This window comes from Centroberyx gerrardi, chromosome 13, assembly GCF_048128805.1.
Source record: "Centroberyx gerrardi isolate f3 chromosome 13, fCenGer3.hap1.cur.20231027, whole genome shotgun sequence".
NCBI lineage: Eukaryota > Metazoa > Chordata > Actinopteri > Beryciformes > Berycidae > Centroberyx > Centroberyx gerrardi.
The window spans coordinates 21,325,926-21,352,690 of record NC_136009.1 but is presented as its reverse complement, the minus strand read 5'-3'; the positions used below and the strand labels follow the sequence as shown (position 1 = coordinate 21,352,690).

The window sequence follows — 26,765 nt, the reverse complement described above, 5'->3', positions numbered from 1 at the left end:
TGTGTGTGTATATTGAGCATGTATTAATAAGATGTGTGTGTGTCTGTGTATATGAGCAAGGGTGAGTCACAGAAATGGTGGACATGGTTTCCCTCTGCCATTATTACGCCATGTCTGACTGTCAGGCTCTCTCTAGTTTATATTAGTTTCTCTCTCTCTCTCTCTCTCTCTCTCTCTCTCTCTCCCTCTCTCTCGGCTCGTGCATATCTCTCAGGCATTCTGCTTCCCCTTTCTTTTCCAGCCAATCTGTCTCTTTCCCTCCATCCTCCCTCTTTTCCTGGCAGCTATCTCCACATCCTCTCTGAGTCCGTCCTCCGTCTGCTCCCGCACTTCCTTTTCCATCCATCCTCTTCTCTTTCTTCTCTGGCTCCCTTCATCTCCGCCTCCCTCACAGTCTGCTGTCACTGTTTTTTTTTTTCCTTCTCCCTCCTCCTCCCTCCTCCTCTCTTCTCTCTTTTTTTTTTTCTCTGTGAATGCTTTTCTCTCTGTCTCCTAGTCTGTCTGTTCGCCTTTCACTCTTTCTCTTGTGCCCCTCTCTCCCCTTCCTCCATCCTTTTGATCCCCCCCCAACACTCACACACACACACACACATACGCACAACCACGCGCACACTCTCAGATGACTCACTCCTGTTATTTGTGTGTGTTTGTGTATTTCTACTATCGCCTCTGTGCATGTTGTGCGGGAGACTGTATGTATGTGTTTTCTTTAAGTGTGTGTGTGTATGCACATGCGCACACGTCAGCCCGAGTCTGTAAATGAATCTCCTCACCAGTGCCAGACATGCTGTGCGGAGAGCGTCCTGTTTCCTGTCACACACATACTGTATGAATACATTAGGCTGGTAAATACCCCACTGTTCTCATATTCTTTCTCTCTCCCTCTCTCTCTGTCTGCATCTCTCTCGTTCTCTGTCTGTCTGCGTCTCTTAACCTGTGTTTTCAAACACACTGTTATTACCAGCAGTTCAGAAAACCTACACATGCTCCACCACAGCATCCCTCTGTGTGTGTAAGTGTGAGACTGCCTGTTTGATCTGTTTCCCATGATGCACACCTTAAAGGGCACAGTGAGAGAGCGAGTCAGAGTTACAACAGAGGAGACACCCACACAGAGCAGCACAGCACCCACACAAGGCCCTTTATTCCTCTCTCTCTATCTCTCCGTGTGTCTGAGGAATTATTTGTGGGCGAAATGTTTGGTTCCTTGGTTGTTGCCGTGCCTTAGTTGTTCGCTTGTGTGTGTGTGTGTGTGTGTTTGCGTGTTCGCGTGCACACCCATGCTGAGAAAGAGGTGCGAGCTTTTGTGAGGTTGTGCGAGGGTGTTACTAAGCGTGGGCGAGAGTGTGCACCAGCTCGGCTCACACTTCCTGTCTTTCAACCTCCTCCTTTCTCTCTTTTTTTTTTTTCTTTTCTCCCTCCCTCCCTCCCTCCTCCTCCCCCCTCCCCAGATCTTCATGCGTCGCCTCCCGTTGCTACCGGCGCCGAGGAGGCCAAATCCCAACGTGCCGTTGCTGCCTCGGCCGCCGAGCGGGAACGCCAAACCCAGGCAGTTTCCATGGAGACCAGCAGCCCGGGCTGCAAGAAAGCCGCCCACACCCCCGCCCACACCCCTCCTCCTCCTCCTGCGTCGTTGTTGTCGCCGGTAACGGAAGTAGCGGCTAAGGACATGGGCTCCGCTGCTAGCGCTGCTGCAGTGATGGTGGGGGGGTTGGAGGACGACAAGGACAGGATCGTGGTGGAGATCATGCAGATGTACAGCAGGCAGCAGGAGAAGCTCAACTCCACCCTGCACAAGCAGCTGCAGCTGGAGATGGTGAGTTGGCGGTCGGGAAGAACAAAGACCAAGATAAATGAGCCTGAGATAAACCGGCCCGTAACTGTCCTCGCCCATTAAAAGTGTCCTTGGCGTGGATGGTGGAGGTGATGTTGTTCACCTTCCAGTGACCCCTCCCTCTCTCCCTCCCTCCCTCTGGAAACCTGGATGGGACTAGAAAGAAAGATTCTTAAGTTCAGATGGTTTTGTAATTTTGAGAATATGTTGGCACCCCAATTCATATAAATCATTTTGTTTTCCCAATATATAACATATTGTTCATGTCAGTGTGTTCATACCAACACATTATTTAAACCGTCAAGTCTCATTTCTGTTTGGACTAAATTGAAACTGGGTTGACCTACATTACTCATTTACACCAGCTACTGAATTATGTTATTATTTATACCTACCAGCTCAACCCTGACTACAGGGAATGTTTTTTTTATGGTGGGCGGAATTGCGGTTTTGTGGCAAACAGTACTTCCATTAATTTTGATTGAACATTTGAAGAGCTTTGTTCCAAAATGAGAGATCCACCATTTGAAAAAAGTGACATGAACTGTCATAAAATGACTGATAGCACAAAATTAAAACATATTATAGTTAAAGGGTGCTAGGCAATTTAAATCTGAATTGACAAAACGATACCTCTAAAGACTAGATGCTGTATATTTTAGAGATGTTAAATGATGAATTTCAGGTAATGATTTTTTCCAAAACGGATGTACAGCAGTTTTGGATTTACTCTTTCATCTTTTCCCATTATCTCCTTTTTTTTTTTTTTGCTTTGATCACATCCCTAATCTTTACTGCATGTGTAGGAGCTGAAGGCGAAGGTTAGATGCTCAGTTTTAGATTTACGTAACAATCTCTGTCTGGATTGGGCAGCAGGATGCTTTAGGGAGTAGGGAGGCCTTCCTTCAGCTGGAGGACCTGTTCAAGCCCCCAGTGTTAGCCAGCATCCTTACAGCGGTCAACAAAGTATTGCAATACTATTATTATTTCCCCTAACTTAGTCTCTGTGTCTCCAGGAGCTGGAGGCATTGCGCGGGGGCGAGGCGGCGAGGCTGCGGGAGCTGAGCGCGGAGCAGCGGGAGCTTCGCAGCGAGCTGGAGGCGGTGCACAGCGAGCAGGCGCGGCGGCTCAGCCAGGCCCGCCAGGAACAGCTGGAGCTGGAGACCCGTCTGGAACAGCTCCGACAGCAAGCCTGCGCCTGCGAACCGGGATCGCAACGCCAGCAAGAGGCCCACTACGCCGCACAGGTATGGGTGTAGGGGCTGGGGACACATGCATGTGTAGCATAGATATGTTATGGATATGAGTGAAACACACATATGCACGTTGGCTTGCATCGCATAACATGCCATTTTGTGGACCTGTTTATCCAAAGCACCTTACAGTACTGTGCTCCAGTGGGAATCGAACCCCTAACCTCGGCAGCATTGGTGCAGTGCTCTACACATTGACGCTTCCTTGCATTTAGAATCACTTTATTTGCCTTGTACAGTGAATGTACAGGAATTTGCCTTGGTGGCATTACTGAAAAGACAGATTAACAACTTGCCTAGTAACACAGGACATACTGATGCTCATGGTGCAGGTACAGCAGGAACTCGCATAAAGGGATCAGTGCAAGACATGCAATAGAGAACACACATCACTCACTTGTTGATCCTCAATAAGTGCCTTGAAAGGTTGAACTTATTGTAGGTCGGCACTCGGTAAATACCGACCATTCCCTTTGACCAGTTCATATCCATTAGATGGAAAAAGAATCTGAGCCATCTTTAAAATATGCCCATCAGATAGCTGCAAAGAATTCAGGTCGATGCTCTCACTGCAACACTCTTGGAAGTCACATACAGTCATACTGACACGCAGTCAAGGCCGACGCACACCTGCATGTCTCCTCCGAGGGATGTGGAGTCGCTTCAGCCGATATTCCGCCCAACCTTGAGACTGGGGAAGTGGTGCTAGGATCGCATCTGTGACTGTGATTGAGATTTCCCAACTGTGTGTATGTGTGTGTGTGTGTACGCGTGCAGGTGTGTTTATGTGTGTGTGTGTGAGCTCAGCCACGGCACACACAGGGCCTTTGTTTGGGTTTCCAGTAGGCTTTATCTTGAGATAGGAGCTGTTATGCTGGCTGAGCTCAGGACTGGAATGTTCCCCTTCTGTCTGTCTCACTGCAGCTTTGGCTCCTCCTGCCCCGCTCCCCTTGGCGTCAAACTCAGACTGTCTGGCAGTGGGGAGAATGGGTGTGTGTGTCTGTGTCTGTGCATGTGTGTGTCTTGAGACTAACCTGACCTCATGTCCCCCTCTCTCTCTCTCTCTCTGTCTCTCTCTCTCTCTCTCTCTCTCTCTCTCTCTCTCTCTCTGTCTCCCAGTTGTCGGAGCTGCGTCAGCGGCTGGAGCGAGCGGAGGCGGACCGGCTGGAGCTGCAGGAGGAGCTGCGCAGGGAGCGGGAGGCGCGGGAGAAGCTGGAGCGCATGATCTCCCAGCTCAAGCAGCAGATGGCCCAGCCTGGCACGGCGGGAGGCAGCCCCTCTCCTCCCCCCACCCCCTCCACCGGACCCCCCCATGCCCACTCCCCACCGTCCTCCTCCTCCTCCTCCACCTCAGAGGCCCCAGAGGCCGGCCAAAAGTAGCTGCCGCCCATCCAGGCCCCTCCCTCCCCTCCCTCCCCTCCCTCATCCCCCCCCCCCCCCCCCCCTCCATCATCCGCCAACTCGACAGACACAAACAAATCAGCCTGAACCAGAAAAGAGCTCCACATCTCCCCTGAGGCTGTTTTTTTTTGTTTTATCGTTGTGCATCTCACCCTTCTTCCCCTTTGGTTTTTTTTCCAATGTAGGACTGACTTTTGTTTTTGTAATTTAACATCAATTTAAAAGAAATAAGTTTTATGTTGTTTTTTTTTTATTATTCCTTCATGTGTTCCCCTCCCCTCTCTTTTAAACAGTATTTAAACATTTTTTTTGGGCATGTATATGTTTGATTTAATTTATAGTTTTTACTGAACAAACGGCTGCTTCACAGACAGGAGTTTGGTCAACTGGAGACCATTTCAACCCCCCCCCCCCCCCAAAAAAAAACTTCACCTCCCTCCCCCGTCCCTCTGGATTCTGGAGCTGAAGAGTTGCAATCTACAGAGATTTTAGGAGTTCAGCTCAGACACAGACTCTTGTCTCAGCTTCTCGCGAACTTCACTTCATACTACTACCTGGCACAGCGGCTGGTGCCCTCGGACACATAATGGCGCCTGGTTGCGTGTGCCCTCTTCTCTGTCTTTCTGTACATACAGCCCAAATGCAAAGTACCAGCGACTGCAGGAAACTGCATGGACATTTTCATTACAGTTTTCCTTTTCTGTTCACTTATCAAATGCAAAGAGAGAAAAGTTTAAAAAGTTCTACATGTGTAAAAACAACAAATCTATATGGAGGAAAAAGACCTTTATTGTACAAAGGAAAAAAAAAAACACAAACATTTTGCAGACGTCGTAAAACCTCATGAAAATATGCCAATAGTGACGCTGAACTTGAAATGAGTGTTTGAGTGCGAGCCCCAAGGTAGCTAGCTAGTCCTCTGGTCTGGATCCCAGTTTCCTCTTTTCATCTTCAGTCTGCTGTGCAGCACCTGGACTCTCCCGCCACAGACCAAACAGTCTGTTGGCCGATCCGCCAGCTGCCCGGCCCTCTGCCCCCCGCCCCCCACCGAACCCCCCCTCCCCTCCTCGGAGACCTTACACCTTCCACTGCTGTAGACTAGCACCAATGCCCTCTGCTGGGAAACTCCTTAACACTGTGGTTTTCACCCACTTTGGCCTAGACAGGAAACACTGTGTTCTTTTCAGGCTTGGCATGTGGAAGCTCATGAGAGGTGTTATGCACTTAACCCCGCCCCCACCGCCTTCCCTCTCCGACTCCCAAGACCCCCCGGGAAAGGAATGCGTCTGGGCGGGTGGGGGGGGTTTGAGCCAGTGTAGCTTTTGTACGAGGGAGAAAGGCAGAACTTCACATGTGTGGTAGCTGTACTGTGTTACCATAATACGACATCCTCACATGCCCACACGCACGCACACGCATGCACACACTCGAGTGTGTCGGCGCGGTCCGAGCACTCAGGCAGAACAATGGCCCCAGCGTTCCCAGAAGATGATCAAAGCTCCAGTCTGTCCCTGTTTTCTGGGCCTTTTTTTGTTTTTATTTGACTTCATTGTCAGCGGACTGTTTTTATCCCCACCCTGTTTGCCGGAGCGTCGTCTTGTTCTGGGAATGTGGGTCACAGGTGAAAGCGGTTAGTCCAGGGTGGTTTGGGCCTCGGGTCTGTCCAGCCCCTGCTTCACGTTATTCTGCCTGGCTGAACAAACAGTACCGGGCGGAGGAGAGGAAAGAGGGAGGCGAGGGCCGAGGAGGGGAGCGCGCAGGGGACTGACGCCCTCTCCCTGCGGCTGGCTGGGTGGCCCGGACGCCAGGGGAACACAGGGAGCCCCTTTTGTCCGGGCCGTCAGAATGGGGGCAGCTGTTGTTGTCTGGGGGCCTCTCCCTGCCCTCGGGTGAGACTGTACAGGATCCCCCTTCTCTCCACCTCCCTCCCTCTCCTCTCTCTCTCTCACAGAACGGCCATCACTCACTCACTCACACACACACACACACACACATACCCATCCATCCATCTCCAGTGCCAGATCAGCTGGCGGGGGGGGTGTGCAGTGTTTTGTAGATGCCCAGGAGAGCGAGCAGACGTCCAGCCAGAGGAAGAGAGGACTGTTATTGTGTCAGTTGCCAGGCAAAAGCGCTTTTTATTGCCACTAAGGAGATCTCCTGCAAGCGAGTGTGTGTAAATAATTGTTTAAAAAGAAGGGGATTAGCCTTGGCTAAACTCTGAGCTTTTTTTTATGCATCTGCTATAAATGCAAATTGATAGACATTCCACTGTGCTCCATCCTGTTCAATGCAGATTTTCTTACACAGCCTCCCTTTACAATAACAGACCTTAAAGACCGGGCAGAGTACAGTTGTGGTTTGCTAGTAGTCATAAACGCAGGTGTTTTCATGAGAAGGCAGAGAGTCCGATATGAGAACTGGGTAAGCCGAAAAATCAAACCCATGCCGCAATTGTACACTCTACTGTTGTTCCATATAAACCTTTATTGAAATTATGAAAGAAAAAGATATTTAATGTATTAACTAAAGATTTATATTCACTTTGTAAATACAGTAGTCATTAATATATTAACTGTTCTTATATGAATAATCTTCAAAAGGTTATATAAATTGGACCAGAACTGAGGCTCCAAACAGACTAAATGTTTTTCCTTTCTTTTTTAAAAAAGTAATATTTGCAGAAATCAGAGCTTGACTTTTGTCAGTGGTGACCCTGCAACAAGGGTGTAAAATGGATGTTGGGGAGTGAAAAGCATGGTTTTCTGAGACATGATGCAGGACAAACGCGAAATAGGAAAATGCTTTGTTACACAGTTCTCCCCTTCTGAACTGATTGCTTCATTTGTTTTCTTGATGGACTGTTGATGTGTAATGTAATAAGCTTTTCCTCTTTGTTAACCTGACCCCGCCCCCAGCAAAATGGAAAACTAAACATTTGTTAAGAAAATGCATTTTGAAAAACAAAAAATGTTTTTTGTTTTTTGGATTTTTTTTTTGCATGTTTTGCTGCCCTTTGTTTGGTGTCACCGGGCCACTCTATCGATCTGTTTATTGTAAAAAGATGTTTCCCCACGTCACGCACAAGCTATTGAGATGGCTCATATGCATGATGACCTTTTGACTGAAGATGCGCAAGTTTTATAATGGAATTATTCTTAATGGTTAAAAAGTTGGCTAAATGTAAAGTCAAAGTCAAATTTACCAAGAACATAAAATGTAGCCTAATTTGGTTTGGAAATTATACAAATCTGTGAGTGTGTGTGCGTGTGTGGGCGCTTCGGTGTGTCGGCCACCCACTTGTGACTGAGGCACAGCAGCTATGAAAAGGGAAAGACTTGCTCATGTAGCTCTGTGGGTGTGTAGTCATGTCGTCAGATTTGAGATGGTGTATCTTTGGCGGTGGTCTTTTGGAATGGAATGCATTGTTTGGATGTGATGACATCACTCAAATGATAATCAGTATTAGTTTTTTTTATCGACATAATTACCTCTTCAGCAGTCAACAAAAGATCCTTTCTACAACACTTTAAGGGGATGTCTGATGTATTTCTGTATTTTATTTTCTGTGTAAGTTGCATTTTATACACAAGGGGGCGCTCTTTGTCTACTTCAGTTGTATGCCATAATGAGAAAATGGACTTTAAATGATGGGGGGGAAAAAAAAAATCTCTTGTAACACGGCGTGCTGGGCCCTCTTGCATTTGCAGTGTTATGAGAACTTGGATATGCTTTGTACAGAATTTTTATAGGTGTGAAGTTTGCCCGACTCACTAAAATAAGGATCCGCCCCGTCCCACTGGAAGGAGCACGGCTTTACCATTTGAATACATTTGAATACAGGATTTGCATATCCATGGAATGCTTCCTGGCTGTATGAAGACTATAAACTAGTTCCAACTCTTTTGAACTGTTGACAGATGATATGCTTTGTAGTTGGGTGTATAATTTTTCAGCCAGCAATTATTATATGCCGGTGTGGGAGATCTAGGAAGTAGGCTGCACCTTGTGATAAGATTGATCACATGGATAGGCATGACTGGTTACTAAGAATAGGTACACCATGTTTTCATTTTATACACCTTACACATCCTATTAGGAAGATGAAAAAAAATATTTATGGCTTTGTTAAATGAAACATTTTTTCCCCCCTCAATGCTATTCTGAAACATAAAACACAGTGTCTGTGTATGACCATTGCATACTACGTTGCCAATACTACAGTGTGATGAGACGTTTGTTCTTGCATGAATCGAGACACTGTTCTCCTACCTCATGTTGTGATATAAAAAGATGTTTTTTAAGCAGAAGACACTGCATCTCTAACCGTTTATCATAATTGATATTTACTAGTAAATTACACACCTGTAAATGCTTTTAGCTAATACCTCAGTTGTATCTAGTGTTTTTTGTTTTTTTTTTCTTGTTTTTTGCCCTTCCCTGATTTCAAATCTTGTAAATATACCCTGTATAGACAATGAACTTGGATCAAATTCAAGTAAAGTTCTGTAGTGTCAAACCCGTGTTGTCCTTTGCCTTTCTTATCAGCTCATAATGTCAATATTATCCTCATAATTTCCTCATTTACATAAGTTCCTCACATTTACACAAGATACACTGTGAGGCTGTGTGGCAGTCACCAATGTGCTTTTAAGTTTATTCATATAGCACTTTAAAAACAAAGCAAGTTTGTTCCAAAGTGCTTTACAAAACAACATATTGTATATATAGTAGAATGTACCAAGGTGCTTTACAGATACAGAAATGTACAGATAAACACAAAAAGAGCAAACGCACGCACACAATGAATAGAAGGCATACATACAGGCATAAAAACAAATGTGACAAAAAGATCAGTTACAGAGTACGTTTATTTCAGCCTGAGCATGTATGTGAAATGCATGAGTGGAAGCAGCCGCAGCGCTCAGGAAACAACACAGCCTCAGACTGTCCCACAATGTCGTTGTGAAGTTAACCACACTGTGTAGACGTTTCCCTAAATAACGCCGAAGGCTGCGTGCGGCGATGTGTTCTCTGTGTCGTCTGTCGCTCAGCTGAACCTCCAGTCACAGAAGCTGTCTGGGGGAACCGCCGCCGAGCCCTTCGCTAACTGCGAGGCCGGGCAGATCGCGCATAAAACGACTCCTATCAAGAGGCTGTTGAGGAAACAAAGCCAGGGAACGTTCAGGCCCAGGTACGCGGGTATTCCCACCGGCAGAAGGAGGAACGCGGCCAGAAAAAACAGGAAGAGAGCCCAAGTGTTCAGAAATATCCACGAGGCTTGGTGAACAATCTCTCTCCTGGACCGAGTTTCACTTTGGTCAATAGTTTGGTCTTTCGGGGGGGGATGCTTTGAGAATCGAGGGCCGCAGCAGCTGAGCGGAGGCCATCCTGCATGCAACACAACACAGCCTGCGGTCAGGAGGAGCGCCATGGCAACCTGCAGGATCTGAGGCATGTGGAAGACCCAGCATCGCTGCAGCAGGTAGGGAGACTCTTCCTCCAAGATGGGGAGGAAGTCAGACAGCAGGAACACATAGAGAAGAGCCAGATTCCACAGCAGGCTGGTGACAAACGAGCGGATGATCTTTCGGAACCTCGACGGCACGAGCTGCGACCTCTGGGACACCGTGCAGTAGTGATCCAGGCCGGCCACGACCACGACGGGCCACTGCAGCGCGCCGTAGATCTGCCCGAGGATTTGAACCAGCAGACACACGTGATGCCTGGTCAGCCGGAGGCCCAGGAAGACTCCGTCGCCCTGGAGGTGCAGGGCAGCGACGGCGAGGGTCAGGGCCGTGTCGGCGATGGACACGGAAATGCTGAAAACCCCCACGAAGCTCCTGCAGATGTGGTTCCTCTGCAGGAGCACCAGGCCCCAGTTGAGCAGACACTTCACTCCCACGGCCAGCAGGATGGAGGGGATGGAGAGGTGCATGCTGGGTCGTCTGGGGGACAAGGAGCGTGTCGGGATCTGTGGGAGGTTACAGTGGCTCCCACAAGGCCATAACTGAGACTCAGCTGTGGGGGAAGAACAATACAGATTCAACAGGTCTGAAGAGAAAGGCACAGTTTACAGTAGCTGCTGCAGCTAAAAAAAACATTTTTAGCTTAAAATGTATGGATAAAAATAAAAATAAAACATGAATAATAAACAAGAACTCTTAGTGGAATTCACCTTTAACATAAAAAAAAACATTTTCTCCACTGCTCATACCTTATTTTAATACTGCCTGCAAAAGCTATGATGCTAGAAAATTGAATGAGTCCCCATGGAGACTGTTGCCCGTAGTAACAGAGTCCTTTTTTTTTGTTTTTCATAACCCTACTTCCAGTTAACACTTGAGAGAGTTGTGTAAAGGAGATAACTCAGGTGTCTGACTTCTATATTTTCATCAAGTAACCTAAACCAACACTCACTAAAGTGAACATAAATGACAGATTAAATTTGACTTAACTCACAAATTCTGAATTTATAGCTTATTATAACTCTCAGCTAAAAGAACTACAATAATACAGATATCACAGTCCTGTAGGAATCTCATGGGGATATTATAGTAATACCATTATAGGAGAACTATCATATAGGACAAATATCATAAAGGCACCATAAGCTCACTATTGAGCACCACAGACACACTTTAAGTCCCTATAGGAATATTATGGCAATATTACAGTGATTTAGAATAGAATACTTTATTATCCCACAGGGAAATTTGTTTTGCATAGTAGGCTTTGGCATACGCAACATGATACAAAGGATCAAGACTGTTCTTTTAAATCATTTCTTAAAACATACTTTTATTGAAAAGCTTACCTTTAATCTTGATCTGATTTTATCCATGTTCATTCATTATTGCATTTTCATTCTTTTGTGTTTTTATCTCTCCACTGTGTTTTTACAGTGTATTACATTTTATTTGCACTACATGTTTTATTCCTTGCACTTGTTCCTTGTTGTGAAGCACTTTGTAACTTTGATTTTGAAAAGTGCTCTATGAATAAAGTTATGCAAGTTGTACAAAATACATTGCCTTGCTCACTGTATGTCAAGGACAAAGCTAGCGATGGATGTTTTCTTGACAGGGAATGAATACCCCAAATACATTTCATTTACACAATCTCCAACGACTGCATCACATCACACTGCAGGCCTGTTTCTGAATTCATTTGAAATGCTAAATTCACTCTATTTGATGATGTGGAACAGAATGGTATCTGAACTACCACCATTCCTTCCCTCGTATGTATGCATATCAGAGCCTATTGTCAAAGGATTAGTTCCCTCCTGCTGGTTAAGACCCGGTGTGAGTTTTTGACAGATTAAGTAGTTCAAACCAAAGCACCTTTGTTGTAAAATTACTTTCCTATCAGTATCTACCACTTGGGCCAAGCTACAGCCATACCACACCTGTATCTGCCTCTGTTGTTCTGCTGTTAGCACTGCACAGGTAAAGTCAAACAGGAGAGCTGCCCTGTGGCTTAATAACAACTTGATAATAAACAAATATTAACACTTCTCACTGCTAAAGAACCGGCGTCAAAGGCCGAACTGAACAAGACATCCTTGAAATTCAAATGCAGATATCGACGAAGCAGAGAATATTCTCTTTAGGCCGGTGTGTTTGTTTTCCTCTGTACTTCTTCTTCATAAGTACTTATCTACAAGTGGATCATGAATGAAAACCTGTGCTAGTCTCCTCAGGCTGCTCAGAGATTCAAGGCTCCACCAGAAGATTCATATAACAAATCTTCACATCTCTAGACATTTCTGTTGCAACAATGTGCACTTTGACCACAACACTGAACAATACACTGTGTATTTCAAACACATGCAAACACAACACACACACTAGTTACCTTTGGTTTTATTATCTGTGTAAATGCAGTCGCCTGACGGTAAATGTTGTTTCTCCGTGTGTCTCGGTTTCCTTTGTGTGGGTGCCAAATATGTTGAATCCAGTTTAAGGAAGTCTACTATCATATCCTTCTGTTTGTGAGGCGTGGTTGAAAAAGAGGAAACTAGTGAGGCAATATATTTAATGTATGCCAGCACTCAACAAGGAAGTTCATGCATCTGTAAATCATCAAACTGCAATGATAATCGACTGTCCCACTTTCTTATTACAAAGTGGCTGTTTAGACAACCAAGGAAATATTATATTATTATGTAACACATTGAACAAAGCACTTAAAAATCCTTTATACACAAAGTTATCTTCCATATAGGACTTTGTTGATGCAGTTCAGTGGGAAAACTACAGAGGTATACAACATAAAACCTCATTTTACAGCACCCAAGAGCATGGAGTGGTAAGTGTAATGTGGCCAAAGTGCAAGAAGCAGCAGCAGTGGCAACAAATAAACCCCTATGAAGATTAATCTAGCTCAGTGCAATCTGTTACAGTTTAGTCTAGTCTAGTTTAGTGGTATTCTCAACTAATGCAAATTTGTTTCGAAGCGAATCAAAATACATTAATGACAATTCAAACACTACGCAATGCCAGTATTCCCCTTTTTAAGTGTGGCAGGCTGTGGCAACTCTTTCCTCTGAGTCCAAACATTCTTTTACTGAAATAAATTGTTCAAGAGAACATCCATTGCATCAATACAACAAAACACACCGCTGTTTCCATCCGTCAAATTAATCTGGAAAAATGACTCATCACTGAGTCAGGATGAAACTCAGACCTTCAGTAAACTCATCTGCTGGTGAGTTAACTGCAGTCTAAGCTGCAGCTGCTGATGCGTTGCCAAGGCTTTATTTCATTTCAAGTTTAGTACTGAAAATCCCATTTTTCATTTTCTTCTACTTTCTATATAAATTTCAGTACTAATGGTGTTGGTCTAACGATAATAATGCAATAGTAACAAGATACTTTTTATTGTTGTTTTCTTTTTATTTAGTGCAAATAGGTACAGTACAAACAAAGAATGCAAAGACAAAAACAAAACAAAAAACACAATAACAGATACAAAAACAAAAACACCTCATGATGATGAAACAATGGATTGTGACTATGAAATGTAAATATGGAGGTTGGGCGGACAACTACATGAACTTGTTCTGGGAGTTTTAAAGTAATGTGATACTTCATTGATTCATGTAATGTGATACTTCATTCATCTGACTTCACAGAGGTCAGAGGTCAGAGGTCAGGCTCAGCTACAGAGGCTGGTAGAGATTCAGTCTTGTGCTCAGAGACACTTCAGCAGGGCGGACGCTCGCCTTCACAGGGACTTGGACCCTCGTCCTCTGGTTTCAGGACAGGCTCTCGACTCACTGTGCCACCCTGCTACCCACAATGCCTTGCTACTAGTTAGTGTTCCACTCTCCCCCAGCAAATTTACTTTGTGGGTCATAGAGTCAGCCTGCTTATTGAAACTGAAGGAACACACATCTGATCATATGACATTTGACGTCTCCCATCGCACGTAAACTACATTTTTGTGGCTTTTCATTTGTGACATTTAGTCATCAGATTGTGTAATTCATAACCGTAATCTACTCCACCTTGTCCTCAACCACCTCCACCCTCATTCTTTATCAGATTTCCTCCCCAAATGAATTTGCACAACCAGCGTTAGTTGCATTTTAAAATACAACTATGGCAAACTATGTTAAAGCCTTCTCTATTGATTTGTATTGCATTGATTTGGTTGTTTGTGTGAAGTTGTGCTCCCTCAAAAAGTTTGGTGCACTGAGCCTCTGTTTAGTGAGGAAATACTATCAGACAAGGCTGGATGATTTGAGATTATCACATGGGAGTCACACTGCCTTTAGGATTAAATTAATTCATCATAAAAGTTCCAACCTTTATGTTTCTGTACTGCTTATTTAAGTTTTAGGTCATTTATGTCACACCTGAGATTCAAACAGAGTGCAGGTTAAGGCAAGATGCAAGAGGTAAAACAATCGTTTTTTTTTATTTTTTTTTAGAAAAACATAAAAGTACAGAAACACCAGTAAACAGAATGCATACAATATAGCTAGAGGTACATAACATAATTACAAGAAGACCTTAAAGGAAACTATTTATCAATTTCACATTTCTTATTGGAAGAGTGGAGGATAGAATTCATAGGATACTGAGAATAGTTGTTTAATCTGTAAACTAACATTTATGAATATGAAATGTGCCCATCAAGAGATAAAAATAAATAATACAACAACATTTCTCTACAATATGACATAATTATTGCAACCATGGTCAATAATGTATCAAACAAACCACTGAACAAGCACTACACTCATTATTCACTTTAGGGGGAATTTGATCAGAGTGTACTTTAACTGGAGCTGGTATTGGGTGTATTGACTATTGGTATTGGTATTTAATGTCTGCACATCATCACAGGTGCGACCGCAGCAGCAGAAGCAGTATTATTTGTGGAAACATTGTTCATATCGAAACGTATACACCCTGTCGGGTATGGCTGCTGAAGTAGGACACACAGACATGTAAATATTTTAATGAATGACAGTAATAGTTGTTATTTTACTCATATACTCAATAGAATGAGAAAATATGCAGAGAGAATTAGTTTTCACTCACTATCTGGTGTGAAATTACATCTAACATAAAAAAATAAGTAAATAAATAAACAAACAAACAAAAATAACATTTTTAAATTTTGGACTTTAAGTACCTCCACATACTTTCAGTGTCAGAGACTCTTTTTCAACTTTAAAATGTTCAGGTTGTAGGAGATGTGTGAACTATTCAACTTTTGATTCTTTTTTTATACTTTTATTCTTAATTTTTCCCCTTAGAAATGAATGGTGACGAGTAGAGCGATTAGTGACATCTGGTGATCAAATCATAAACACACACACAAAAAAACATCCTTCTAATGAATTCAACTTCTGGACCTTTCAAGGTGAAGCACGCTATCAGTTGTTCTGGAGTTGACCAGCAGGGGAAAACACGGCGCTGTTCCTCTAACGGAGCGTCCAGTGCTGCGTAAAGAGGCGTCGTTTTGATGCCCGTGAACAGCCCAACTGAAACACCATTTCCGATCGGTTGTGCAGCGTTTTGTTTCAGTTTTGAGAGTTTGACGGCAATGCTAACCTTGTGACAACGCTCTGTTACACCTTTTCCTCTAATACACCAAACACTCGCTTTAACCGTGTCTAAATAAGCTAGCGATACAAGTAAGGCTTCATTTCTTACAGTTTTAGAGTGTTTCTGAGCGGTTAGCTAACGCTAGCTAGCCGTCAACAAACTAGCAATACCACAGAGCTTTGATAGCTACAATGGGATTAAACCTGACAGCCATCCAGATAGGCTCACTTCTGAGAAACCTATTCAGTTAATTTACTGTCATTCAGCTGAATATCTAGGAATCATCTCTGTTGTACGAGGGCGGCTCGGGTCCAAGGTCACTGTGTTGAACTTTGTCGGGAAAGGAACAATGAATATGACTTGAATGAGTAGAGTATTGTTTAATTGCTGTGAATGTAAATTGAGAGTGCCAGACCTAGTCTTGTTAAGGCTAGCTTGTTGGCTGCACATCTGTCCATCTGCTTTCATGGTGCAGTGGCTGTGTTTTGTGTTATGGAAGCAAAGTGATAGGTCTCCTTATCTGTTTGGTGTCTATCCTGAGTAGTTAAACAGCTTCATCCACAGAAAGCTCTTTGACTTCTGTGTATAGAAACAATTAAGAACACGTACAATAGTTGTAAATCTAGCCAAGTTTATTTACATAGCCCTTCATCACAAAAGCATGTCTGAAAGGACTTTACAGAGAATGAGCCATCCTAGGTCTAACTAATCAACAATCAAGCATAAAACAAAATACAGTATGCAAATAAAATAATAATAAAAAGTTTTTTGGGCTCTTGAAGTATTTTCAAACATCCCTAGTATCACTGTATAGATGTGTGTATTCAAATGAGTGATAGAATATTTATTAACACACTGTGCTTGTGCTGGCTTGTTTTCCTGCAGGATGGAGGATGTTGAGACCAGTCCGGGGTCGCGACCCGGCTTGGTGGCCCCAGACAGGGGGCTGCTGCGCCCTGGGCACCCTGGGCAGGTGTCCGAGTCAGCCAGGTCCTCCAAGCACCGGGAGCACCCGTCCAAGTCGCCAAGGAGACGGCGGGAGGGGAAGAGGTCGCAGCGGCGGGGGGATGGTCATGAACAGCTGCTGCGGGAGGTCGAGCGGCGGAGGTTGCCAGGCCAACACGAGCACTCGGAACCCTCCGGCTCGGCGACCGACGCGGCGGAAAGCTCTCCTAAGAGGTTTGCTAAGTGCTGCAGGTTGCCAGCTGGTCAGCCGTGCCACTGGCACAACTCTGCTGCCCCGGACATGAGGTGGTGACGGAGGAATATTGACTTGTCTTCCTCTTTTTCCCCCTCACAGGAGAGCCCACTTTCTACATGGGCCGTATCCAGCCACACACTTCGGACCCAAAGCCTGTATTCTTCCCAACCCAACTTCAGTCATGTAAGCATGTGGGTTAGAGCATGTGGAGTGAGTCTAACTTGGTGTGTGCACGCTGACTGGGACGTAAGAGAGGGATGTTATATGCTCTGTTTCGTTGGGACGTTGACACAGAAGCTTGTGTAACTCTGCAAGATAAGATAAAACGAGAATGTTAAGGACGAGATGTGATTGGATGTTGAATGAAATGGGACGGTTCACAGAAGACACTACAGATTCAGATTGTCACTTGGTTTCAGAGTCTATCGGAGCAGCCTTGGACCTTATCTGAAAACACACACACACACACACACACACACACACACAGAGCTGAGATTATCTGCACAATGCCTGTCGTCCGCCACTCGAAGGAAGAGAGAGCCAAACGGTAAAGTGGAGAGAGTGAGGAGAGACAGAGTAGTTAGACTCTTATTCAACTAAGTTTGGAGTTTGGACTTCATTCATACAAACGCTGACTACATGTCATAACAGTTAATGGTTGACTGCTAAAGTTGTTAGAATCATCTAGATTCCAGTTTATTCAGCAGACATGGTAACATTTGACTTAATTTGGAAGCTTTCAAGAACTAGGAAACCAAGCTAAAGATCCAAGACAATGTGAATATGTAAGATTTAACTTTGGTCTGTACTTTTGTATATCTGCATTTCTGCGTACGTGACCGGCTGTTGACAGGCAGTAACTGTGTGTGTGTGTGTGTGTGTGTGTGTGTGTGTGTGTCCATGTCCCAGGCACATCCAGGACCCGGCCAGCCAGCGGCTCACCTGGAACAAACCTCCGGTCAACGTGCTTGTCATCAGGAAAATCCGTGATGAGAGCCTGGTGGAGCCCTTCAAAGAGCTCTGCAGGTTTCTAGTGGAGGTAAATTTAATGTGTGTGTAGTTTGTTAAGTTAATGTGTCAGGGAGGGGGCAGTCTTTGTTTGTGCAAAATGATTTGTCTGAAAATGGTTTTGAAGTTCTTGAGTTGCTCTTGACTTCGCCTCACACACTTCATAAATGAAACACCACTTGCAAGTTCCAATCAATCAGGCAGCCTTTCCAAGTTATTTCAGTTATTCTTAAACTGTTCAGGTACAGTTTTGCCATCGTCTGCTAACAAACTTAACTCAAATTCATGCTGGAAAATGTAAAGAAATTATGACTCGGAACAGAATTTTTGACTACTGAAGCTCTTACAGTCTGTTTTGAAATGAACGTACAGCGCGTCTCAGAAAACATCCAGAAAACAGTTAGGTGAAAGTTACAGTCTCAGGTCTCTTCTTCAGTATGTGGTTACGACACACTTTGGCCTCATGTGGAGCTGTGCTTTGTGTAACACTGTCAAAGCTGTATGGAGCTAACCAGGGTTGGAGTCAGTCCAGAATGAACTCATCAATTACAATTCAACTGAGGAATTGGAATTGGAATTTGAAAAAACCTACAGGAAACACAATTGGAATTGAATTGGAATTTCAGGAAGTTGTATTTAATTCAATTCAATTCTGTGAAATTCATTTTTTTGTGTTCTTTCTTACCACATATCTGAGATTACACGTAGTGTTATATATTATTACTACTGAAAATGTTTAAGGTGCCTTTCAGGTGGTATTTGATGCATAACATGTAATCGTAATACATACATTATGATTGAGTGTATTTGATTTGATTTGTTTTTTTATTTGATTAATGTTTGATTTATAATGTTTAGCGAGTCAAGACAGCCTCTCTCAGAAGTGGAAAGTCAATTTTGTTTCCTGTCCAATTCCAATTCAATTACAACTCCAGGAATTTAATTTGAATTTGCCATGCATTCTCAACTCAGTTCATGAATAGCCCCGAGCCCTGGAGCTACACTTTGATGCAAAGCTACACACATTCTGTATATTTTCAACTTGGCTTTGAAAGATGTATATATGTGTTTCGGCTGTTGTTGCTAAGGCATGTGTTTGTGTACCAGGAGAAGCAGATGATGGTGTATGTGGAGCGCAGGGTGGTAGATGATGCCACGCTGTCAAAGGACGAGGCCTTCGGCTCCATCCGCAATCAACTCTGCACCTTCAGAGAGGGTAAGGCTCCTACATGATACTCAAAGACACATTGTGAATAAATGCTATCAAGGCCACCGAGATTCAGTTCAGATCAGACTGGCAGACTATTATGGCCTTTTGTTTTCTTTCGTTGTTGGTGTTGGCCAGTAACGATAACCCCTGTTTTCCCTCCAGCTTGAGCTTGTTTACAAATGTTCAAATTACTTGCTTTCTTGCCAGTACTTAAATAGATAGTTGCTGCTGGAGAGAGGACAAGTCTCATGTCTGTGCTCTTTGAGAAACATTCTTCTATTTTCTCTCTCCAGTTTAGGCTTCTTGATTTTCGTCAGTCTGGGTTTTCTTTTGGTCTGTCTTTTTTGGATAACATTTCTGGGCACCCATGGTGGCTGTCTGTTCAAAACCCTTTATAGCTGGGTGCAGCAGTCATTTGGCCCCCACGGGCGGCTTTTAGGACATTTTCTTTCTTCTGACACTCTTTTGGAACAGAGTGACTTTTGTTTTTGCTTTGTAGGTAATGTAACAGTGTGAATAGGATAATGACATGTTGAATATAGTTGTGTTTTTATTTGACTGCAGGTTATGACGACATCTCAGACTGCATAGACCTGATCATCTGTCTGGGAGGAGATGGGACTCTGCTCTACGCTTCGTCTCTCTTCCAGGTAATCACAGTGATTTAGCATAGTAGCCTTTTTTTCTGATTGGTTGATCACTACAGCCAAACTGTTTGATCTCAGACCTCTTGAGCTTTTCCATGGCACAGGTAATAGTAGTGAATATTACACCTTGGTTTTACATTTTGGCTTGTCAACTTTTTTAAAAACCCACAACAAAGTACACTAAGTCTTAGTATTTCTTCCCTTTTCAGAGGAAAGAAAGTTTAAAAAGGGAAAAGATCTTTTGCTCCTGCATGTTCATTACATTTCATTTTAGGTATTTGCTTGACACTGTTATCCAGAGATGGGACAATATTTAATGCCTGGTGTTTTTCCTCTCTTCTCTGAAGGGCAGCGTCCCTCCGGTTATGGCTTTCCACCTCGGTTCCCTGGGTTTCCTGACGCCCTTCAAGTTTGAATCATACAAGACCGAAGTGGCAAAAGTATTTGAAGGTAGAGTACAGGTTTATATGAAATAATGTTGTAATATTACTCCTGTAGTCATTTGTATGGGAATTTAAACAAAAGATTACACCTTGTAACCCTCAAACTCATTACATCCTCAAGTGAAATGTGTCATCTTTAAGCTTAATTTATCCTTGCTCACTCGACACTCTCAGCTGTTGTCTCTCGACAAAAGATGTCGCACCACGTCCCGCATTTATATCTTGGCAAAGATGTACACGATGGGTTCTGTCATCTCCATGGTAACGAGACGCTGACAGGTTTGTTTACATCCTTTACAAACATGGCAGCGCCCGATGAAATAGCTGAACTGATCGAAGAAGAAGAAATTTTGAACTGGCGATATTTTCTCACTTCTTCTGCCAGCCTTTCCTCTATTCCTTCCATGTTTGTGTTGGATTGTTTATTTTTTCAAGGAAGCAAAGAAGTGGTGAGCATTACCATGGCAACCAACTATCCAATCGTAGTCCTCGACTAGTATCCACGACATTACAAAATTCTAGAGGTACACGACAGCAAAAATAATGCCCTGTGATACTTTTTTAAGTCAGAAATGCGTCATTTCTGTCATGCCGGACGAGCCCCCATATGTTACAACCCGGCTCAAGGAAGTAACAATGAGGGAGTCACACGCCAAAGTAAAAGTTAAAACAATGATTTATTAACTAAAACTATGGGGTAAACAAACACAAACTACATCAAACCAAAAGAACAGAACAAAAGGTGTGCATAGGTGAGGAGGGAGAGCGACACTGATGGTCAGCCGGCTTTTAAAGCCCAAGGAGTACACCGGGCCCAGATGCGCTCCATCAGCCTCGATGATGACTCCACCCACCAGGCTCCTGCCAGCAGAGCCAGGAGAGTGGGAGGGTCGTCACAAGAGACAACTGTCGAGAGTGTCGAGCAACCAAGCATAAATTAAGCTTTAGTTCTCCTAGTTTGAGAATATCTCTATATACAGACTGGCTAAATTGCCGAGTACATTTGTGTGTTTGCCTGCCCTCTTCCGTCCATCATGTGAATAAATGGACACCGGAGTAAACATAGTGTGTATGTGAAAGCCTTGTGTGTGGGCTCATGCTTGTGTGTGTTTTCAGGCAACGCGGCCATCACGCTGCGTAGTCGCCTGAAGGTGAAGGTGGTGAAGGACATGCTTCACAGGACGAGCCAGCAGCCGCAGCAGCAGCAGCAGCAGCAGCAGCAGCAGCAGCAGCAGCAGCAGCAGCAGCAGCAGCAGCAGCAGCAGGAGGTCAATGGACTCCTTCCTCACGGACACATGAACAGCGAGGCCGGCAAGGTCACCCTGCAGCTACAGGTGAGGGGGGAGAGGCGTGAGAGTGAGATGTGTTGGGTTGAGAAGGGTCAAACAGGCGAGGAGGTGTTCAGCAAGCCAGTGACCTGCTGCTCTGCTTTCTGTTCATCAGTCTTTTTAATTCTGGGAAGTCCTTGAGTTAACAGTCTTACTCTTTGTTGTCTCCGGCGAAGTTACAGCAGTCCTGCTGATACTTTGGATAATAGCAGAGAGTTGAAAAAAAGAAGGTGCACTTAGAAGGTGCAGATAGGCATGATTGCATTTCTTCTTAATATTATTATTTATTCTTGACCACACCTCCTCAAAATGATGTCATTTATGAGTGTAAGCTGGCCTTCTCTGTATGTGCCTTGGCCATTCACTCAGACATTTCCGTTGCTTGACCAGCCCGTCTGTCTGTCTGTGTGTGTGTGTGTGTGTGTGTAATACATGCATGCGTGTGACTGAGCGAGTGAGCTTCAGCTGGGTTGCTATGGCGACAGTCATAATAAAGCTGCTGGTCGAAAAAATGGGAGAGAAGGTCGGATGTTGTGGGGTTCTGTTGAGCCAGTTGCCATGGAGACCGTGGCGTCAACGCGACCGGTGCCGACTGGGCCTCTAATGAGCTCTGACGCTTTCAGTCTGACACACTCAGTAACTAAATAACATGCCACAGTGCTACAGTCATACAAACACAGACGGAGACGGACACACACACACACACACACACACACACACACACACTGTGCTGCATTTCGTCATTTTCATCTTCTCAAGGGTTTTTCCTCTCATCGATAAAAGACAGTGATGGATTGTTTTCGTCTCAGAGCCTCAGTTTGACCTCGTGTAACATCACGTCTGCTGTATCCAACAGGATGTTTGCACTGCACTGAATTGACGTCAGAGCGTTCGGTCGGCAGCAGACGTTTGAGCAGCACTCACTGCTCAGCGTGTTGCAGCATTATTCGTTAGTGTTGTGACTGGACTGAAGTGTGGCAGGTGATTAGTATGCTGCCCTGCCGCCCTGCTTGTCTGCACAGCAACGATTTGTGCTTGTAGTTTCCCATCAATGTTGTGATGCCCTATAACCCTGTGTCTGTTTTTGTCTGACTGATTGTTTTCATTGATTGTATTGATTACATTTGTTGTATTACTGTCTGTCTGGAGTTGGCTGGTTAGCTGTAATGACTGTGACAGGAATTCCTCACTGAAGACTGTCCTGTTGTACTGATACTTAAGAAGTGAATGTTAGGGATGCACCGATATGTTTTTTTGAGGCTGATGCCGATATTCAATATTTTCCCACCCATATTGGTCGATACCGATATTCATTTTTATAAGAATCTTAGTACAAATACAGATGCAAAACAGGTTAAGCTTTTCAGACATGCCTAACTTAAGATAATTAAGTGGTTTGTAACACCATATTAGTTTTATTCTGTTACTGATTTGACAAAAAAAGGTCAGAAAAGTATCGGCAGTAAAGATAATATCAGACCGATACTGGTGTTGCTTTTTAAAGCTGATATCGGCCGATAACGATAGTCTGCCGATATATCTATATATCTATATATATATATATGTGAATATGGTACGGAATTATTCCACACTATTCAGTACGGGCAGCACAGTCATTTCATGTTCCTATTAATTGTGGTGTGTATGTGATTCCCTGTGTGTGCAGGTGTTGAACGAGGTGGTGGTGGACCGAGGCCCGTCCTCCTACCTGTCGAACGTCGACCTGTACCTGGACGGACGACTCATCACCTCGGTGCAGGGAGATGGTAAGGGGCGGGGTCAGCCACAGAGGCCAGTGGACCCAGCTTACTGTCGCCTGTCATGTCATGTGATGTGATTGGCCTTGTCCTGTCGCAGCTTTTCTACTCAAACTGAAATTAAAATCGGATGAAATTGATCTAAAAACAGGGTTCTGGAAAGTTGTATGTATAGAAAAAGAATTTAGCAATTTCCAGGTCTTGATAAGTTTGGAAAGGGCACAAAAAAATTGGAAAAGTATGGAAAAAATATTGTACTGTCCTGGTATACATATGATATACCTTGATATTCTGATATTTGTGGATGTGAAAAATAATAATCTATAGAGTGATGTGGCAGAGTTGGTAGGGGCAAGACAACTATCTGTGTAAATCATACTGGATACCAAAATCTTCAAATCACGAAATCAAGGTCTGGAAAATGTCGGGTTTTGAAATCCAAACTGTAGGAATCCTGTAAAAAGTGAAATTTACACAGAAGTGTCACAACGCACTTTACACGGACATGGAGAATGATTTACAAATGAAGCAAAGAGGTTAAAAGAATAAATAAAAGCATAATAGATCACACAAAAATAAAAAAAACTCACCTCCTGATGCTCTCTCCCTCCCTCTTCCTCTCCTACTTTCCCATTTCTCTTCTCTTATTTTGCCTTCCTTTACCTCTCTCCCTCTCTCTCTCTCTCTCTCTCTCTCTCTCTCTCTCTCTCTCTCTCTCTCCCCCAGGTGTGATTGTTTCCACCCCTACAGGCAGCACAGCGTATGCAGCCGCAGCAGGAGCCTCCATGATCCACCCCAACGTACCAGCCATCATGGTCACCCCCATCTGCCCTCACTCTCTCTCCTTCAGACCCATAGTGGTTCCTGCTGGGGTGGAGCTCATGGTAAGACCGAAGGGGAGGAGGCTGGACTGAAACCTTATTTTACACTAGAAATCCCTAATGTGTTTAGACCCCTTGATCTCAGTTTTTTGGGGCATTTTGGTCATTTTCTGGGGCGATTTTATTGAAGCATGAAATAATACATTTGCATCGTGTATTCGTGAATAAACATTCAATTTTCAAGGGTGGAGGTCACTAATTACATTTACTCACATTAGTGTAATTGAGTAACTTTTTTGTGCACTTGTAGTTTTTGGAGTATTTTTTAAAGTCAGTATTGGTTCTTTTTAACTTAAGTATTGTACTTCACTACATTTTAAATCACATCCATTACAGAGGACACATTTTGTGGCTCTCCATAAGCATCAGAAACTGGACCATTATAAATTGGCCAGTTGTGGAGCTATTCACAGTGAACTATCAGTCAGCAAAGAAGAGAAAAGTAATCTGGCTTTACTTTGTCTGTCCACTTTATCGGTCATTTCCAAATTTTCCAATTAAAAGAATCTAGTTTGAAATCTGTCCTCTCGTCCTTTTAGAATTGCATGGGGAAGATCACATCTAACAACGTTCTCTTTTCTGAAAGTAACTCAGTAACTTTTACTCTGAGTACATTTTAAATGAGCTAATTTTTACTTTTAAGTAGATTTTTACACCAGTACTTTTACTTCTACTTAGGTAAAATATAATCAAAGTAACAGTACTTCTACTTGAGTAGCTCTTACCTCACTGTGCATTTATCTTGGTGGCATTTATAGGTTTTATTTTTAGTTTTTGTATAACCTCTGCGACTTGTGACACTCTTGACCCTAAATCCCCTTCAATCCCCCCCAACAGATCACCTTGTCCCCCGATGCCAGGAACACTGCCTGGGTGTCGTTTGACGGCAGGAAGAGACAGGAGATCCAGCATGGAGACTGGTAAAGACCTTTAACTCATCATTGGTGTCTGCCTTACAGTTAACCTCACAAGTTTTTTTCCTCACGCTCTCTCCTTCCCCGCAGTATCAAGATCACCACCTCCTGCTACCCGGTGCCCTCTATCTGCTGCCATGACCTGGTGTACGACTGGTTCGAGAGCCTGGCCCAGTGTTTGCACTGGAACGTGCGCAAGAGGCAGGCGCGACTGGCGGACATCTCCGACTCCTCGGACACCGAGAACTGAAGCGCCGCGCGCCCACACACACATTTTCACACCTACATTTAAGGCGTTGATCCTCCAGCTGATCCTCTTATCCACAGCAACTTAAAGTGAATGAGGGAGAGTAGGGTTTCAGGTCAGTGTCGCGCTCTAAGATACTTCAACAGGACATGTGGATGTTGACTGATGTGAGGATCGAACCAGCGGCCTTTCAGTTACAGGCCGGTCTCTGACCACAAAACATGCTGGACTACAGTAGCTTAAAGTCTGGTTATGGTAGTGAGAAGAGAGGTAATTGTGTCTAGAATTAGGCCTTTGAATAGCATATAAGTGAGCATATATTATATACATTGAGTCCTACATTTGACTGAGCATCTCATTACATTCCAAGCTTTTCAATACAGACATACTGCTACTAGATTGCATAGGTTACAGGGGAAAAAAGCATGTTTCTCACATTGAAACAGGGAAAAAATCTCAGCTATCTACATGATTTCATAATTATTCAATGTGAAAGATGAGGAACACCCAAAGCACTTCATGAATATACTGTCTGCAGTACTTGAGCAATAATTTTTTTCTGACTTGCAGCACTTAATCATCTATTTGACGCTCAATTTTTAGACTGTAGGTGTAGCTGGCATGAGGCCTCTGGTGTTAGGGGTAGGATTACAGTGATTAAACAAAAGGACGGTTTCTCCCTCAACTTAAACCTTTTAAATTGTAAATTTGTACATTTATGCTAAGGATTCTAGAGGACAGATTTATTTAATGTGATATTTATGCGATATTTATATATGCGCAACACGGAGGCTTGAAAACCTCATAAAGGCAACTCGCTAAAGCTTTATTTGTATGTTACTGAATCAACCAAAGACAACTGTGTGTGATTTTTCTCCATGCTCCATGAGTTGGTCATAAGACACCACATGTATACCACTGTATGAACATGCTGTCCTTAAAGTGCTTCAATAGCCACTCTCTAAGTAGCGTAACTGTAGCTGTGCAGGACATTTTTCAAATGTTTTCAAAAATATTGTGCTTAACCTATACTCAGATTAAATGATGGAGAGAATTTCCCATAGGCTGTGTCATTTTCATAATCGTTTAGCTGCTGTCAAATTGTCATGTGCGTTCGTTGTTTCATGTCATTTGAGGAGAAGGGAGTTGTGCGAAAATAAAGCTTTAAGGGTTTCCAGTCTCAGTCTGTCCTTTGTCTGAACCCAGCAGTCAGTCAGTGCTTCATGTGGTCAGTACATGTTGTGGGACGTGGCAGGTCCAGACAATAAAACAGGAGAAAAAACTATCTGTGGTGTTTTTTTCTAATCTACCACTAGGGGGCTGCCTTCCACTTAGTATTATAATTCAAGTTCTGTGGGTGAAGCCTTTACTATTCAAAAACCTCTTATGTCAGTGTATTTGTACCAACCTGCTGTTAGCATTTGCTAGCAATGCTAGTGCAAGTCAGTGGTGAATTAAAGCATTTCTCAAAAATGTCTCTAGAGTCACTCCACTCCATTTTTCTACCTATCCTCATACAGGCTTCCCGCACCTTTTCACCGATGAAATTCCAAACTTTTCCATGCCTTTCTCCATGAA

The 26,765-nt window shown here is 43.7% G+C and overlaps 3 protein-coding genes across 5 annotated transcripts in view; 2 read left to right on the top strand and 1 right to left on the bottom strand.

The window, feature by feature from the left end:
- The window catches only part of skila (SKI-like proto-oncogene a), a 36,029-nt gene extending 27,025 nt beyond the window's left edge, over nucleotides 1-9,004 (top strand). For all 3 annotated transcript variants that reach the window (XM_078287590.1, XM_071909167.2, XM_071909166.2), the window contains exons 6-8: nucleotides 1,452-1,816; nucleotides 2,851-3,081; nucleotides 4,207-9,004. In XM_078287590.1, the coding sequence (XP_078143716.1) occupies nucleotides 1,452-1,816; nucleotides 2,851-3,081; nucleotides 4,207-4,467 (857 nt within the window). In that variant the 3' untranslated portion in view covers nucleotides 4,468-9,004. The remainder of the gene's footprint in view (nucleotides 1-1,451; nucleotides 1,817-2,850; nucleotides 3,082-4,206) is intronic.
- A 261-nt stretch (nucleotides 9,005-9,265) lies between these two features.
- gpr160 (G protein-coupled receptor 160) lies at nucleotides 9,266-12,434 on the bottom strand. Its single transcript, XM_071909148.2, has 2 exons — nucleotides 12,346-12,434; nucleotides 9,266-10,506 (listed from the first exon to the last, which is right to left on the bottom strand). The coding sequence occupies exon 2, from the start codon at nucleotides 10,421-10,423 to the stop codon at nucleotides 9,536-9,538; it is 888 nt and encodes a 295-aa protein (XP_071765249.2). The 5' UTR covers nucleotides 10,424-10,506; nucleotides 12,346-12,434; the 3' UTR covers nucleotides 9,266-9,535.
- Nucleotides 12,435-15,488: 3,054 nt separating this feature from the next.
- nadkb (NAD kinase b) lies at nucleotides 15,489-26,470 on the top strand. The gene is made up of 12 exons (XM_071909161.2): nucleotides 15,489-15,640; nucleotides 16,437-16,730; nucleotides 16,852-16,935; nucleotides 17,662-17,791; nucleotides 18,868-18,976; nucleotides 19,535-19,620; nucleotides 19,965-20,067; nucleotides 21,177-21,394; nucleotides 23,055-23,154; nucleotides 23,872-24,029; nucleotides 24,864-24,946; nucleotides 25,031-26,470. The coding sequence occupies exons 2-12, from the start codon at nucleotides 16,438-16,440 to the stop codon at nucleotides 25,188-25,190; spliced, it is 1,524 nt and encodes a 507-aa protein (XP_071765262.2). The 5' UTR covers nucleotides 15,489-15,640; nucleotide 16,437; the 3' UTR covers nucleotides 25,191-26,470.
- Nucleotides 26,471-26,765: the final 295 nt, after the last annotated feature.

Excerpts from the sequence above, each read along its gene's own strand:
- gpr160 (XM_071909148.2), bottom strand. The coding sequence starts at position 10,423 with ATGCACCTCTCCATCCCCTCCATCCTGCTGGCCGTGGGAGTGAAGTGT.
- nadkb (XM_071909161.2), top strand. The coding sequence starts at position 16,438 with ATGGAGGATGTTGAGACCAGTCCGGGGTCGCGACCCGGCTTGGTGGCC. Across the intron at positions 16,731-16,851 it reads GCGGAAAGCTCTCCTAAGAG|GAGAGCCCACTTTCTACATG; the intron begins GTTTGCTAAGTG and ends TCCCCCTCACAG. Across the intron at positions 24,030-24,863 it reads CTGCTGGGGTGGAGCTCATG|ATCACCTTGTCCCCCGATGC; the intron begins GTAAGACCGAAG and ends CCCCCCCAACAG.